This window comes from Lithobates pipiens, unplaced genomic scaffold, assembly GCF_037356315.1.
Source record: "Lithobates pipiens isolate NorthernLeopardFrog02 unplaced genomic scaffold, aLitPip1_a1.2 Scaffold_28, whole genome shotgun sequence".
NCBI lineage: Eukaryota > Metazoa > Chordata > Amphibia > Anura > Ranidae > Lithobates > Lithobates pipiens.
Genome location: NW_027507789.1, coordinates 203,834,396 through 203,851,288, shown reverse-complemented (window position 1 = coordinate 203,851,288; position 16,893 = coordinate 203,834,396). Strand labels below are relative to the sequence as shown.

Below are 16,893 nucleotides of genomic sequence, written 5' to 3'. Positions count from 1 at the left end.
CCTCCTGTAGCTATATTACCTGTCTTTTTCATTTTTAAACTTGTACTAAACTATTCTCCACTACTTTAGCAATCTGAAATAATTGAAGTAATCACTGGCCTCCCCTATAAAGATATCAGGTCAAAACAAGCCACATATTGATTGTTAGCATTTTGTATCACATGGAACTTACCCTGGTGACACTCACGGGCACAGAGCAGCTACTGCAATTTAAAGCACAGGGTATGATCATAGCAATTTAAGTATCAAGACCTGAGAACAAGAACTAAGCACCACATCCAAAAAGGAGTATGAAACCAAAACAATACACCAGGATTTTTAAAGGTGCTATAAAGTCAGACAAAGCAAAATTAGAAAGATCTTTTATTTATACAGGTTAAAAGCTTGACAAACACATTGGAAACATTAGTACTAACAAAATGTGGAGATACAATTATGTACCGCCTATACATCTCCATACAGCATATGCACCCTGTATTGTCCACCGTGTGATCATGTGTATACATTCCCAGGTTCCCAAACATGGGCTCATCAGATGTTCCAGACACCAGGGATAGGGCTGTTTTCTCAATCTTCTGCACAAAAGTCTTCCTTGAGAGGATATATGAATGAGATGTATATGAATGAGATGTATAGGAATCAAAGTGCTGTATTCATAGGCTAAAGAGGCTACAGGGGACATAAATTTGTTGGATGTCCAGGTGCCCCAAAAACAGGAAAGGGCAACCAACCCCACTATGGCACTAAAAGATATCGGATAGATTTGTAAATGGGATTCAAGCCTCTTTATAAACTGCTATCTAAGGATAGTCTCATAGGATATTCTACATTTTATGTTGGGGCAGTTATTAAATGCATTAAAAGGGTAAAAAAAAAAAACGTAAGGCTTTAAAACCACTTTGAGTCATTGCCTTGATTTGGTTATACGCTCAGCAGAGGCAAGTTTGAGGCCCCCCAGGTTCTGGACTCAGATGCCCATGGTTCACGTGTGCTCTGCCTATAGAGCCACAGGATCTCTTGATCTTACTTTCTCTGTATCACATGTTGGGAATGCTGCAATTACCCTAATTCTTCTAATGAGAATTGCTGTCATATGTAATGTTTGTACCCCCTTTGAAATATTCAATAAAAATTATTGGAAACAAAAAGATCTTGTTTTATATTTTTGGCTTGTCTGCTTTATAGCACCTAAAAATGCTTCAGTTTCAGATAAAGCACAACCTTTTCTTGTAAGAGGAATAGAGGAATAGAGGAATGTGTAGGCGTCACAAAGCAACCCAACCAGTTTTCCCTTTGGACCGCAGTAAACCGGTCTCGCCAGTAATCAGACTGGTTGCGATTGTGCCATTTGCACCTTTACATAGGAAACAATGTTTTGTTTTTTTGATTTTTTATCAAAAGGAAAACAGAAGCAACATAAGGATTTTTTTAAAGGTTTTTCTTTTTTTTTTATAAATACAAATACTTTAAAAACATTAAAAACATTTAATAGTAGGATTGAAGTATAACTAAAAGGAAATCCTTTTTTTTTTTTTTTTTTTTAAGTTTTGGATAGAGCCAGTTATTGCTGTCTGTGCCCCAGTTGTGGAGATTCACGCCTTTGTTTGTCCTGTTCAGCATCATCATTGAAAAGTGAAGGTAAAAAAAAAAAAAAAAAATATATATATATATATATATATATATATATATATATATATATATATATATATATATATCACAAATATTAGGTGGTCCCCAGAACAGGAATGAAGAGAGAAGAATCCATCCAATGAGGACACTTTTTTTTTTTTTTGGAGAGCTGTGGGAGGGCTCAAGAGATTCCCCTAATTTGCAGGGATTTCCTCTCACTTCCTGTTTTAGCTATGGGTCAGGAAATGAAGGTAAATCTCCCCGATGGGGCACATATGACAAAAAGAAGACTGACAGGGGTTATAAACCTCCCTCATTCTATCCAAAAAATAAAAAAAATTTGCTTTAATAGGGGTGCAAGTTGTATTTCTGTAGTATAAAATGCCTAGTACCCATTGACAGTCTGCCGCCTACGTGCGCCGCCTCTTGTTGGCATTGGGACTAGAAGGATTACTGCTGGCATTGAGAACTTTCTCTGTCTGACGGTTCCTCTTCCTCTTGTCACCTGACTCTTTGGAGCCCGATTCGGACAGAGTTCTTTCCTTCTCCTTGGCGCTCGGTTTGTCAACACTTTTTCCTGAAGTTGTAGAAGAGTTAGTAAAATATGTTAGTACGCAAAGACTTGATGCAACTATAGTGACAGATCGATATGTAGGACATAAAACTGATACCATTCCGCACCTGCACTCTACATTTCAATTTCAATTTCAATTTCAATTTCAATGTGGTTGTAAAGGCTTCCTTTTTTCCCCCTAGCACAACAAACATGCAATACTTACCTTCCCTGTGCAATAATATTGCGTAGAGCAGTCTCGACCCTCCTCTTCTGGGGTCCCCTGCCAGCGCTCTTGGCTCCTTCTCTTGTGTGTGCACCACATAGCAAGCTGTGTACTACAGGGGCACATATGTACGAGTGATCCAGAGCCTTACTGTGTGTGTGTGTGTGTGTGTGTGTGTGTGTGTGTGTGTGTGTGTGTGTGTGTGTGTGTGTGTGTGTGTGTGTGTGTGTGTGTGTGTGTGTGTCTATAAACACATACAGCGTGGCTCAGCCCTGCACCCCACTCCCTCCTCACAGGATTTGATTGACAGCAGCAAGAGCCAATGGCTCCCATTGCTTCCTCTGTGTCCTGTGGAGGAAAGAACAGAGACCAGTGCCACCGCAGATGGGCACAGCACTGGATCAAGATAAGACTCAGGTAAATGTATGAGGAGGTGGGGGGTGGGTGCAATACAACTACTGGGATATTTTTTTACTCTAATGCAGTCCCTGTATTAAGATAAAAAAAATAAAAAAAAAGTATTTGCCTTTAGATTAGAATCACTTGAAATGCAGTGGTGATAAAAGAAGAGTCTGGTCACATAACCTGTTAAATATCACATGACCGGTTTCCTTTCTTTTCCTTTAATAAAAAGTACCAAATATAAAAGAGAAAAATAACATGCCTTCAAGATTTTAAAAGCCTCCAAAAAGGAAAAAAAAAAAAATAATAATAATAATTTTATATATATATATATATATATATATATATATATATATATATATATATATATATATATATATATATATAATATAATATAATAATAATAATAATAATAATAATAATAATAGCTTCTCACCTTCATCAGAGACGGAATTGACATCTACATCTTCCTTGCCTTCTTCTTTCCCGTCATCCTCCGTGGTTACTTTACCTGAAATATCAAACATTTGTTCAAAATTAAAGAACTGGGAAATTCTCCCTTGACTATGGAGCAAAGACTTTCTGTTTCAGAGTTATTTAGCTGTGATACAGAGAGAAGTGAGATGAGAGAAGTTTCTAGAGCAGTGTTTATAAAACTTTTTTTTCAGCCAAGGCACACTTTAGAATCGCAAACAATCCCAGGGTACATCAGTCTGAGGGCTCGTTTGCACTAGGAGATGCACACACTTTTTTTGCACCCTCCCCTCCCAGCACAACCCCCCCCCCACCCAAATTACCCTCCCCGCACAACCCAACCATATCCCGCCCCCTCCTACCACAACCCCCCGCCCCCATCCAAACCACCCTCCCAGCACAACCCCCCCTCAACCAAATCACCCTCCCAGCGCAACCCCTACAAAATCCCCCACATAGCACAATTACCCCCCAAATCCTCTGTTCCTTACAGTAGTGACAGGAGCGAACAGAGGGTCGCTCAGATCTGGCTGTTGCCACGGCACCCCTAAGGACTCCTCATGGCACCCTGGTCAAGGAGGACCAAAGTTACAATTTCTGAACAGTGATGTGATTTTAACAAGCAAAGACACAATAAAAAAAAAAAAAAATAAAAAAAAAAAAAGTGGTAAAATCTTCCATAGATTTGTTATCCATTTCAGCCCCGGAAGGATTTACCCCCCTTTTGCGATATGGCAATTGATGTCCCCCCCCCCCCCCCACAAATAGAGCTTTCTTTTGGTGGGGGAGGGAGGGAGAGAGGGGGAGAGGGGGAGAGGGAGAGATCTTCCTAAATCACTAGGAAGAGATGTTTTATAGATTGACAGATCCCCATTCTACCCCCCAGGTCAGTTAAAAAATAAAATTGCATTAAAAAACAAAAACAAGCCGGAAAATTTTTGGTTTCTCGACTTCTATATCTATGCTGGACATTTAAATGGAAATGAAAGGCAAAACAGTGTGTGTGTGTACACACTTCCTTTATTATTATTGGAGACTTTAGAGACAGATAAGCAGAGCTGCACAATTCTGGCCATAATGAGAAATTACTATTTTTTTTGTTTAGAATAAAAAGGATCACTATTCTCACGGCGTAAAAGAAAAAAAAAAAAGAAAAAAAAAAAAGTGTGCCCATGCAAGATCTAACTTTGTGGACTTTCAATGATCATAGGAATGATGAGGAATCAGCCCAGAACTACACAGGAGAATCTTGGTAATGATCTTAAGGCAGCTGGGACCATAGTCACCAAGAAAACAATTGGAAACACACTACGCTGTGAAGGACTGAAAGGTCCCCCTGCTGGAGAAAAAAAAAAAAACACCCACACATGTACTGGTCTGTCTAAAGTTTGCTAATGAACATCTGAATGATTCAGAGGAGTGAAAGTGTTGTGGTCAGATGAGACCAAAAAATCAAACTCTTTGGCAGCAACTCGCTATGTTTGGAGGAGGAATGCTGCCTATGATCCCAAAATCATCCTCACAGTCATACATGGAGGTGGAAACGTTATGCTTTGGGGGTGTTGTTCTGCTAAGGGGACAGGACAACTTCACTGCATCAAGTGGACGATGGGCAGGGCCATGTACTGTCAAATCTTGGGTGAGAACCTTCTTCCCTCAGCCAGGGCACTGAAAATGGTTAATGGATGGGTATTCCAGCATGACAATGACCCAAAACACATGGCCAAGGAGTGGCTCAAGAAGAGGCACATTAGAGTTCCTGGAGTGGCCTAGCCAGGCTCCAGACCTTAATCCCATAGAAAATATGTGGAGGGAGCTAAAGGTTTGAGTTACCAAACGTCAGTCTTGAAACCTTCATAACTTGGAGAGGATCTGCAAAGAGGAGTGGGACAAAATCCCTCCTGAGATGTGTGCAAACCTGGTCACAAACTAGAAGAAACGTCTGACCTGACGTCTGTGATTGCCAACAAAGGCTGTCAACAAGTACCAAGTCATGTTTTGTGAAAGGGGTCAAATACTTATTTCACTCATTAAAACGCAAATCAATTTATAAAACTTATTTGAAATGTGTTAAACCTACCATTAAAATTAGACTGATCATTTCTTTGTCAGTGGGCAAATGTACAACATTAGCAGGGAATCAAATACTGTTTCCCCCTCACTGTACATGGTACAAGAGGCACTTATCAGGAATATGAAATACTGGTGTAACACTTTGCATAATAATCCAGGAAAAGTAGCAGCTCACCTTCCTTCACCTCCTGGATGATCTCCTCGGGAAGTATAAAGTTCTTCTCAGAGTTTGGGAATGGGAGGATCTCAGATTCATGCTGAAAAAAAAAATCTATATATCTATATATAATATTACTTGGTAATAAGGAGGAAAAGCTGGCATGTGTTTCATTAATCAAAATGTAGGAAACCTCCAGAGCAAGGTAATCATCATGCAGCATAAAAGCATGTTCTATATGGTGTAAAGCAACAAAAGAATTCATCATACACAAGGCAGTTACTGTGACTCTGGTAATACACTTGAGTTAACATTTACCATTACAGTTGGCCGAGCCTGAAAATGTACCTGGACCTGAATGTAAAGCTTTTTTTTTTTTTTTTTTTGAAAAGCAACAATATTTTATGGCATACCCTATTTGCGCAGTGGTCTTCATGCAATTGTTTTGGGAAAAAAAAAAAAAAAAAAAAAAAAAAAACCTTTAACCACTTCCCGCCCACGGACGTTGTGAAAGACCTAGCTGGGACAGAGGCTCTTGGAGGGGACGGAACGCCAGCCTCTTGCCGACCGATTATGGGCCCTGGCATTTGGGGGAACGGTGCTCTTTGTGAGCTGTATGCCTGGGGACCCCTGAGGTGGTGTTACTTGGATTCAGATCCATGTCCCCCCCTCTGCCTCAAGACACACAGACTAGATATGCATTTGCCATATTAGCAATAGTGACCGAATCATACTGTTGGGACACAAATTTATAGATGCTACCGGTAATATCATCAACTCCAGCCACCTGTCTGTTGTATTCTATAATGCAAAGGAGTCTAGTCTGGCTTGACACAGATTCTAAAGAGTATTTCACCTATTGTTGTTTGTGCTAATTAACCCTGCAATTGAATGAAGGAGTCCAGTGTTGATTAGATAATTAGCTCATGCTAATTAGGTTAGGTTTTATTCATCTCGCTGTATATATTTGTGGGAGATCTCAAATAAAAGGCTATTCCTTATGTACTCCAAGACTGATGTTGTCTAGTTCTTGGGCTATAGCCAGATCCATTGGACTCGTGTTTCAGGACTCAGGAAGAGGTATACTGGCGGAAACACTCAAGCGGAGTGTGGGAGATAGGTTCCGTCACAGACGTCATATGCCATCCTAGACTTTCAGTGGGACCATCTGAATGATGCCTGCAGCTACAGGCATCATTCAGATATCCTTGTTTTCCATCGGTGATTCTGTTCACCATAAGAACATTCATATCGGCAGTTCCACCGCTTGATCGTTCTTATAGGCAAAATTTTAACACGTCATTCTACATTTTCCTTCCGGTTTACCAAAACTATATAGTGCAAGGGCCTGCCTGACTACATACAAATTGAAACTACCAAGGTCTAACCTCATATTATATGGTTTTGGTAACTCTGAAGGATAGTGTGTATGGGGCATAATAGGCATGTGAGAGGTGCTATTTATGGAGAGATCGGGGGTCTATAAAACCCCCAAATCCCTCCTCTGCACTTCAATGTATTCAAAAACGTCAAGATCGGTATTTTCAAATACCTTTTTTTTTTTTTTTAAACTGGAACCTTTAAGGTGGCAGTAATCCAGGACATGACATTGAATTTTTTTTAATATATATATATATATAGACCTGGTCAGGGGGATGACGTAGGAACGCTCCGACGGAAGGGAGGGGTTACGAGGAGGCTGAGCAGGAGAAGGCGTGCGGCGTGTGGAAGAGAAATGCAGAGCGGAATAATGCTGGAAGGTGAGAGGCTCCAGTAATGAAAGACACCGCCGCAAGACGCCGCTCCGGAACCTGTCTACCCTACCGGCCATAAATAACAGCTGCCACCTCGCCTCCTCTCTGCCGCCCTCCCCCCCAACCTCTCGGGATTTCGAAGATAAAAGGAGAGCATGATCACGGAGAGCAACAGATAAGCTAAGTACTATATCCCGGTGCAAGTCATAGCTGTCTTAAATGACCGTATGTCTAAACTGCCAGGGGAATAGAAAGGACTGTAATAACAATGATGGGACAACATGAATGATGAGGTGTTTCTCTTTCTGGGATAGACAATTCAGACCAGCTTTGCGCTGGTTGCTGGAACTATACATAAACAAATATAAGATATAAAGATACCAGGCTGCATTGTGTTAGAAAAATTTGTATGAACACTATAAATGCGCTGAAGTGGTCAGCAGGATATTAGACTTTTCCCTTCACCTCTCTGATGCAACATAACAGCAGTTTTTCTTTGTAAGCTGGGACGCACTAAGGGATGAACTAAGGAAGATAAACGAGTATAAGAGATAAGATAAGTGATACTTATGTCTGCAAAACTCATCTGTCTTAAATAAGAATATGTTTAAACTATCATGGTCATTAAAACTGGAGTAAAAGTAAAGAGATAGTATGAATGATGACATACTTTTACCCTGGGATATATAATTCAGATTAATACTATACTCGTCGCTGAGATTCTCTGCAAAAAAAAAAAAAAAAAAAAAAAAAAAAAATTATAAGATACCAGGTGGGAGTGAGGGAAATGCCCAGAGAAATAGCCTGAAATATTACTAACCAGACTGAAAGCGGCCAGTGAGGATGAAACAAGCATTATATAAGACACTCAAGATGGAATGAACGAATAACTCCTTAGCTGCCTGCTTTCAGAAAATCAATCCGGATCCTTAAATGTAATGATAGATGGTTAATATAAGGTAACCCCCTGGAAAAGAACCCCACGGCACTCCTGCTTAGCTACTCAAAAATCGCATATTTTCTAAACGCATGAGCAGTGATGTAACTCGGTGGAGTAATATATTCATAGCATGTAGGAAACTGCATGAAGGACAGTACACGCATGGAAAGCGATCCCATTTTGCAGCTGCATACTTTCCTGGGAGCCCAGCAGAATTCTCAAGAGTAAACATAACCTTACATAGTACGCACGTCCCTATAGAATTCGATGACCAGCTAATATAGAGGTAAAATATCAGGAGAGGCACAATAAGGGGAGAAACCCCATATTTAACGCATAACGAAATTATGATATGCGACTTACAGGTGTCTATTAAAGATATAGGGACGGAAGACGTCATTGCTCAATAGATAAAGCTAACTGTGGTGCCACTGGTTTTTTCTCTCTACTTTCTGTCTTCTCTTTTTTTTTTTTTTTTTGTTACCCCTTTCTTCTCCCTCTTTCTCCCGGACCCCCTTTCCCTGTGTTGGAGGGAGGGAGGAAGAAAGAGAGGAGATAATAAGAATAAATGCTTGGACTGAAAGTACCTGCCCTTGATCGACCATAAAGAAGGGGGAGAAACACTTATAGCAGACTGACAAACTTAGGGCGGAAAACCGCTCAGCCATAACCAAGGGATCCTACCCTGGTAGATACTGTAAGGGGCTGATTGGAGGGAATTCTCAGAAGAAAAAGCACCAGCCATAGAAGGAGAACGTGAGAAGACCAGCAAACTGGGGCGACGACCACGGGAAGCAAAAAAAACCAAAATGAGCAGAGCCTCAAAGCAAAATACTAAGGGGGGCCTTAAAACCCCAAAAAATCCCAACACGGAAAGCACCATAAAACAATATATGACCCAAGGAGCTAGCCCAAGAGGAGGAGGGAAGGAAAAGATACCCACAAACCATGGAGGAAAAAGGGGAGTGGAAAAAACAGCAGGGGAGACCCCGGATCAGTCTAGAGACGAACTGACAACGGAAAGCGAATTAGAACTAAGTAAAAATGAGGATCAGAGGATGGAAGACCTGGGAATAACAAAAGGGTTCATGAGGGAGATGCTCCAAAAACTGGAGAACTCTATAAGATCAGATATTAGTCTCCTAAGAAGTGACCTTGGTCATATGCTAGCGAGAGTTGAAGCTGTAGAAGAAAGAACTGAGAATCAAGAACAGAAGTTAAAGAAAGTACAGACGCAAGTTAAATCAATTTCTCAGAACCAGAGAAGAATTCTCTACCGACTCGAAGACCAAGAAAATAGAAATAGAAGACTAAATCTGAGAATAAGAAATGTCCCAGAGAACAAGAAAGAAGATTTAAGGGAGGTTCTGAAAGATATATTTCGCCCCATACTAGACAATGCAGAGGGGGTACTCCCTTTGTTAGAGAGGGTGCATCGGGTTGGGAGGATAGGATCGGAAGAAACAGGAAGGGGAAGATTCCGCGATATTATCGTAAGGTTTGAACACTATGAAGATAAAGAGGAGATCTGGAGGAAATTAAGGGGAAACCCCCCATTAAAGTATGCGGAAACAGAAATACAAATCTTCCCGGACCTAGCATTTGAGACCCTAGCCAGAAGACGTCTCCTGAAACCTCTCTTGGAACAGATGAGAGTACGAAACATTAGATACAGATGGGGCTTCCCGGCTTGCCTGTTGGCATTTAAAGATGGAATAACAGCTAAATTAAGTTTCCCTGAAGAGTTAAGAGAATTTTGTGAAAAACTGGAGATTCCAACTCCAAGTTTACCCGGCTGGACAGACGAGTCAGAGGAATCACCTTAAAATGCCACCCAACTTAAATGATAAATTAGAAGTGGAAGAGACTGGGATCATGGGGGAGACGGGGGGGGGGGGGGGGGGTGGAGAGGTAGGGGGATGTATGTGGTCGGACCGGTTGGGTGGGGCAGTCCCATTCCCATCCCTATGAGGAGATATACCAAAGTAGGGAGGGAAAGGAGGCAACTGGCGAACCCCACCTCGGAGCACTAAGACTTAGAAATGGCCAGAGATTTGAGGCCAATTGATAAGTCGAGGGCCGCAGGATGGCCAAAACAGGGGGGGGGGAGGGGGATGGGGAGATGGGCGGGAGAGGGGGGTATGGGGGAGAGGGGGAAGGGGAGGGAGGAAGGAGAAGAAGATGTCAGTAGTGAAACCCTGAGGGAAAAAAGGAGGGAAGGAAAAGAAAAACGAAAACATGGTCAGGACAGAGAATATGGATAAAAGGAAACTGGAATTAAACTTCCTATCTTATAATGTTAGGGGGCTCAACACAGCAAAAAAGAGGCATAAAATCCTGGTAGAATTAAAACAACTAGAGGCAGATGTGATCTTTCTCCAGGAGACACATATAACACATACGTCAAGGAGTAGGCTTTACTCTAAAGACCACCCGAAATGGTACTATGGGGATACGATCTCAAAAAGGGCAAGAGGAGTAGCAATAGGATTCGGTAAGGATATTCGATTCACTGTAGAAGGAAGAGTAGCAGACCCAGAAGGAAGATATCTATTTTTGAAAGGAAAATTAGGAAATATTAGGTATACACTGGCTAACATTTACTCTCCAAATAAAAACCCTATAAATTTCTTGAGGGGAATACTGGCCAAAATACAAGAATTTAAAAGTGGCCATGTAGTTATAATGGGAGATCTGAATCTCTGTCTAGACCCCATACTTGACAGTACGTCCCGGGTACTGGGAGGGAATAGCACTCAATTAAAAAGGTTAATTCAAAACTTGAATAAAAACCAACTAGTTGATGTATGGAGGGCACAACACCCCAAAATAAGGGACTACACATTTTTCTCCCCAGTACACGGGTCGTACTCAAGGATTGATTATATTCTTGTGGAACACAGAGCCCTAGAGATGGTACTAGAAACAAGTATAGAAATAACAACACAGTCAGATCACGCGCCTTTAAAAATGAAAATGCAGATTCCCGGACAAAGTAAATGTTTCTCTAGGTGGCGACTAAATGACACGTTGATTCTTGATAAGGAGGGGGGGGAAGTAGTGAGTAAGGAATTAGAGAAGTACTTTCTGATGAATGAGACCGAAGGAATCTCTGGGCAGGTCCTGTGGGATGCCCATAAGGCGTATATTCGGGGGATCTTGATTGCACGAGGCTCGCAGAAAAAAAAAGAACGTATAGAGAGGGGTAATAAACTCAGAGAGGAAATCCTCAAAATTGAACAACAACATAAAAGGGGGCTTACAGATAAAAAGCTATATCAAAAATTAACGTCCAGGAGAGAAGAACTACGTGGGTTAATGGAACAAGAAACTAAAAAATTTTTTAATCAACTCAATAAAGTGAGGTATCAAGAAGAAAACAAACCTACTAAATATCTAGCCAGGACGCTCCAAAAGAAAAAAGCTACGAACTACATAGAGAAAATTCAAACAGAAACCGGGGACATGGTATACGCTTCAAAAGAAATAGCCGAATCATTCAAAACATACTACGGGAAATTATATGCGGTAAAAAACAACTTGATAGATAAAGAAGGTAAACTAAAAGAAACTGTTAAATATTTAAATAAGGCGAGACTCCCCAGGATCAGTGAAATTGATAAAGAATACTTAGAAAACCCCATAACGGAAGCAGAAATAAACGAGGTATTAGCGGAATCAGCTCCTGGGAAAAGCCCGGGACCAGACGGTCTGACAATTAGTCACTACAAGAGGTTTAAGAATATACTAGTACCGAAACTCTGTAAATATATGAACGGGATTGGGACAGAGTACGCCATGAGTAAAGAGGCGCTATCTGCCTCAATAACGATCATACGGAAAGAAGGAAAAGACGAGACCAAGTGCGCAAGTTACAGACCAATATCACTCCTTAATGAGGATACTAAACTATTTGCTAAGGTGTTAGCAAATAGAATGAAAAAAGTAATGAATATACTAGTACATCCAGATCAGACTGGGTTTATCCCCGGGAGAGAGGGAAAGGACAATGGAGTGAGAACTTTATTGATTCTATCTCAAAGGAAGAAGACGGAACCCCCGGCGCTACTATTATCAATAGATGCCCAAAAGGCCTTTGATAGAGTCGATTGGGGATTCATGTTCCAGACAATGGACAAAATGGGCATAGGCCCTAGGATGGCCAGATGGATTAAAACGATGTATGACCACCCGACAGCGACTGTAAACATCAACGGGTTGCCCTCCTCTTCCTTTGAGATGGAAAATGGGACCAGACAGGGATGCCCACTATCACCTCTTCTTTTTGTGCTTTCGTTGGAACCCCTACTCGCGACAATCAGAAACAACCCGGAAATAAGCGGAATTAAGGCTGAGCAAGAGGAACATAAACTTGCAGCATATGCAGACGACGTGTTGTTTTATATAAGTAACCCAGTAGATTCTCTGCCCAAGATAACAAAGGCCCTGGATGAGTACGGGAAATTATCAAACTTCAAAATTAACCAAACAAAATCTGAAATCCTTAATATAAATGTAGGTGCGACGGAAGTACAACTAATCCAAGAACAAAGTAAATTTAAATGGACAAAAGAGCTGAAATACCTGGGGGTAAAATTGGCAAACACTCTGGATAAGATATACCGTCTAAATTATATCCCTTTATTGAATGAAATAAAAACTGAACTCAGAAGAGCAAGTAATAGATCGATCTCGTGGATAGGTCGAATAAACGTGTATAAAATGTTTATTCTTCCAAAAATTGTATATAAATTCCAGATGTTGCCAGTTGAAATCCCATCCAGCTATTTCCAAAAATTAAAAGCAATAATGAGCAAATTTATATGGAATAACAAAAAACCTAGGATCTCCTATGGAGTATTAAAACAAGAAAAAGGGAGGGGAGGATTAGCGGTCCCTGATTTACAATATTATTATCAGGCGGTGGTCTTATCAAGAATTGTAGAATGGGTAAAAGGGAAAAAAAAAGAGGAAAAAAGATGGGTTAATTTAGAATATACATACAGTAAAGCACAATTAAATAAGATAATATGGAATCCCCCAAAATACAGGGTACTAGATATAGACACAAATAAGTTAACACAGACTGCACTGAAGATATGGGATAAGGAATATAAAAGATTAAATGGACACTATAATTCGCCACTGATAACCTTAAAAGATAACGAATATTTCCCACCGGGTAGAGGGGTGATAGGAGGGAACTGGATAAGATTAGAGGGGTCACAAATAAAAGATATAATTAAAAAAGGGAAACTTCTTTCACATGAAGAGTTAGTGCACATGGGATTTATGAGAAGGGATAGGTGGCGATATCTCCAGCTGACCCGTTTCATAGAAAAACTTCCCCAGCCGATTAGGTCTGAAAAGGATTTGACAGGGGTGGAACAACTTTGTACGGCTGATAGTACAAAGGGTATAATATCAAAGCTATATGGGCTATTGATGCGGACCAGCTGGAAAGATACGCCGCCATATATAAATAAATGGGAAAGGGAATTGGGATCACAAAAAGGTAAAGAAACAATAAATAAAATTTTGAAAATGACACACCGCTCGGCAAGGGACAATAAAACAGCTGAGATGAACTACAAACTTATCTCCCGATGGTATAACACCCCGGATAAGGTATCTAAATTCCAGCTAGGCGGGACCGCCGAGTGCTGGCGGGGCTGTGGGAAAACAGGTACCATGACACACATTTGGTGGGAGTGCGCTAAAATTAAACTATACTGGGAAAAGATCCTTCAAATGATTAAGGAAATAACTCAAACAGCATTGAAATCAGACCCCTGGGTAGTACTCTTTCACGGCACGGAGGTTGGGGTTAAACAATACCAAGACACAATCATCCCGCATCTATTAAACGCTGCGAAAAAACTGATCCCTAAAAAATGGCGAGAGGTAGAGTGCCCAACAACATGGGAGTGGGTAGATGCGGTAGAAGAAATATATAATATGGAAAGCCTGTGTTTGAGAGAAGAAGAGGAAAGGGTAATATTTCTAAAAAAATGGAGAGGTTGGAAACAATTTAAGTGGGATTGGAGTTTCTCCGCACAACTAAGACCATAAAGACCAGAATATCAGGAGCAGGGACACTACTGACAAGGGGAAAGGGGAGGGGGGGGGGGGGGGGTAGTATAACTTTAATATAATTTCAGTGAAATATTGGGAGTAAGATATAAGAATTGTTTTAAGAAATATGAAATAAAAGTTGGATAAATGTTTTTACATTTAATTATACAAGTAAGCAACAAGAAAACAGCCACAATGATGTGAAGATTAATTCTAAGAGACAACAATGAACGTTAAGTTGATTCATAGTCTCAGGTAAAGATTCGCTGATGTGGCAAAAAAAAAAAAAAAAAAAAAAAAAAAAAAAAAAAAAAAAAAGAATATATATATATATATATATATATATATATATATATATATATATATATATATATATATACACATATACACACACACACACACACACGCGGTTTAGATCAGCAACTTAAAGCGGGACTGCGATATTGCGGCGGACAATCGGAAACTGACACTTTGCAACAGCCAGTGACACTAATGTAGTGATCAGTGCTAAAAAAATAGGCACTCACTGTACTATTGACACTGGCTGTGAAGGGGTTAATCATTGAGGGTGTGTTCTGCTTTTACTAGGGGGAAGAGATTGATTGTAGTTCTTGCTTTGCAGTGACACAAACTCCATCCCTTCACCCGTCAGAATGGAACTCTGCCTGGTTTACGTAGGCAGAGCTCCTTCCTGAGTCTCTGCCTGGCGACTGGCGGGTGCCAGCAGACATTGAGTGCACGGCACCTGCAGATCGGCTTCTGCTGTGAATGCTACCATGCACAGCTGCACCAGATTTTGCACTTTCCAGTTTTAGTAAAATTAACCCCATTGTTGTTTAGACAAGTACAGGTGCATACAGCTATTCACTTCTATGGCAGGCCGTACTCCCCTCCTGTACAGTTCTTTACGTATATTTTACGCCTATACACACACACACACACACTGTGTGTGTGTGTGTGTGTGTGTGTGTGTGTGTGTGTGTGTGTGTGTGTGTGTGTGTATGAGGCCTTATATACGGGACACAGGTTGTTGAGAAACAAAATAAAAAGTTTGTCCAAGTAGAGCGTTAACATTCCACAAAACAGGAGCATGTATGGCTCATTAACCACTTCCCGACCAGCGCACGACGATGTACGTCGACAGAATGGCACGGGCAGGCATATTGGCGTACATGTACGTCCAATATTCGTTGCCGCCGTGCCATCGGGAGCGCGCCGCCGGCGGCGCGCTCCCGCGCTGGTCGGGACCCCCGTGAGTCCGGTCGCGGGACCCGCGGACTCGATCGCCGCGGGCATCCCCGCGATCGTCTCACGGAGCGGCCGAATGGAGGAAATGCTGTATAAACAACATTTTTCCATTCTGCCTAGCAACTAGTGACGCTGATCTCTGCTCCATGTGATTGGAGCAGAGATCAGTGTACACTAAATGAAAGCCCAACCCCCCCACAGTTAGTAACACACCCCTAGGAACACTTAACCCCTACACTGCCACCCACTGGTTAACCCTTTCACTGCCAGTGTCATTTACACAGGAATCACTGCATTTATATAGCAGTGATTACTGTATAAATGACAATGGTCCCAAAAATGTGTCAAAAATGTCCGATGGGTCCCCCACAATGTCGCAGTCACAATAAAAATCGCAGATCGCCGCCATTACTAGTAAAAAAAAAAAAAAAAATTATTAATAAAAATGCTATAAAACTATCCCTATTTTGTAAACGCTATAACTTTTGCGCAAACCAATCAATAATCGCTTATTGCGATTTTTTTTACCAAAAATATGTAGAAGAATACGTATCGGCCTAAACTGAGGGAAAAAAATGTTTTTTTATATATTTTTGGAGGATATTTATTATTACAAAAAGTTAAAAATAATGCATTTTTTTCAAAATTATCGCTCTATTTTTGTTTATAGCGCAAAAAATAAAAACCGCAGGGGTGATCAAATACCACCAAAAGAAAGCTCTATTTGTGGGAAAAAAAGGACGTTAATTTTGTTTGGGAGCCACGTCGCACGACCGCGCAATTGTCAGTTAAAGCGACGCAGTGCCGAATCGCAAAAAGTGGTCTGGTCTTTGACCAGCAAATTGGTCCGGTCTGAAAGTGGTTAAACCTCACCGAATAAGGCGTCATAGTTATTTGTAATAGAACGTCAGCCATATGACGCAAATTTTTCGAGCATGGGTAACTGCATTTAACAACCATCATTGTCACATACCACGTTACCTTTCTAGACTGGGATAATGGAGTGGCGTGGCTGGAAGCACTCACCAAAGCCTGCATATCATACATGGTGCGGAGATGATCCCAGATGACTTTGGATGAAATCTGACGCCCGATATTCTGGCTGAACTTGTCCCGGATGCAGATCATGTGGAAGTGTCGGTTCACTCCTGTATTAGCACATAACAAAACATCACAATTACTGAATTCTTATCTCAGAACAAACAATCAGCTCACTGGTGCTCTTCTTCACGGCTACATTTACACTGGAATTTAGAAATATTTTGGGCAAATACATAAAAAGCTTATCAAAAGGTTTAAAATAGAACTACGGCCTTCCATAAAAAAAAAAAAACACCCCACACAACATCCTGCAGAATTTAA

At 40.9% G+C, this 16,893-nt stretch overlaps 1 protein-coding gene across 3 annotated transcripts in view; it reads right to left on the bottom strand.

Annotated features, from left to right (window-relative positions):
- Positions 1–346: 346 nt before the first annotated feature.
- MRGBP (MRG domain binding protein) overlaps positions 347–16,893 on the bottom strand; it is a 93,117-nt gene continuing 76,570 nt past the window's right edge. Inside the window, exons 2-6 of one of the 3 annotated variants that reach the window (XM_077460314.1) lie at positions 16,513–16,679; positions 5,533–5,614; positions 3,247–3,321; positions 2,022–2,206; positions 347–591 (exon numbers count right to left, since the gene is read on the bottom strand). In XM_077460314.1, coding sequence (XP_077316440.1) covers positions 2,040–2,206; positions 3,247–3,321; positions 5,533–5,614; positions 16,513–16,679 — 491 coding nt within the window. In that variant the 3' untranslated portion in view covers positions 347–591; positions 2,022–2,039. Of the gene's footprint in view, positions 592–1,682; positions 2,207–3,246; positions 3,322–5,532; positions 5,615–16,512; positions 16,680–16,893 lie in introns of those variants that run through there. The other 2 variants (XM_077460315.1, XM_077460317.1) reach the window with 2 other exon arrangements.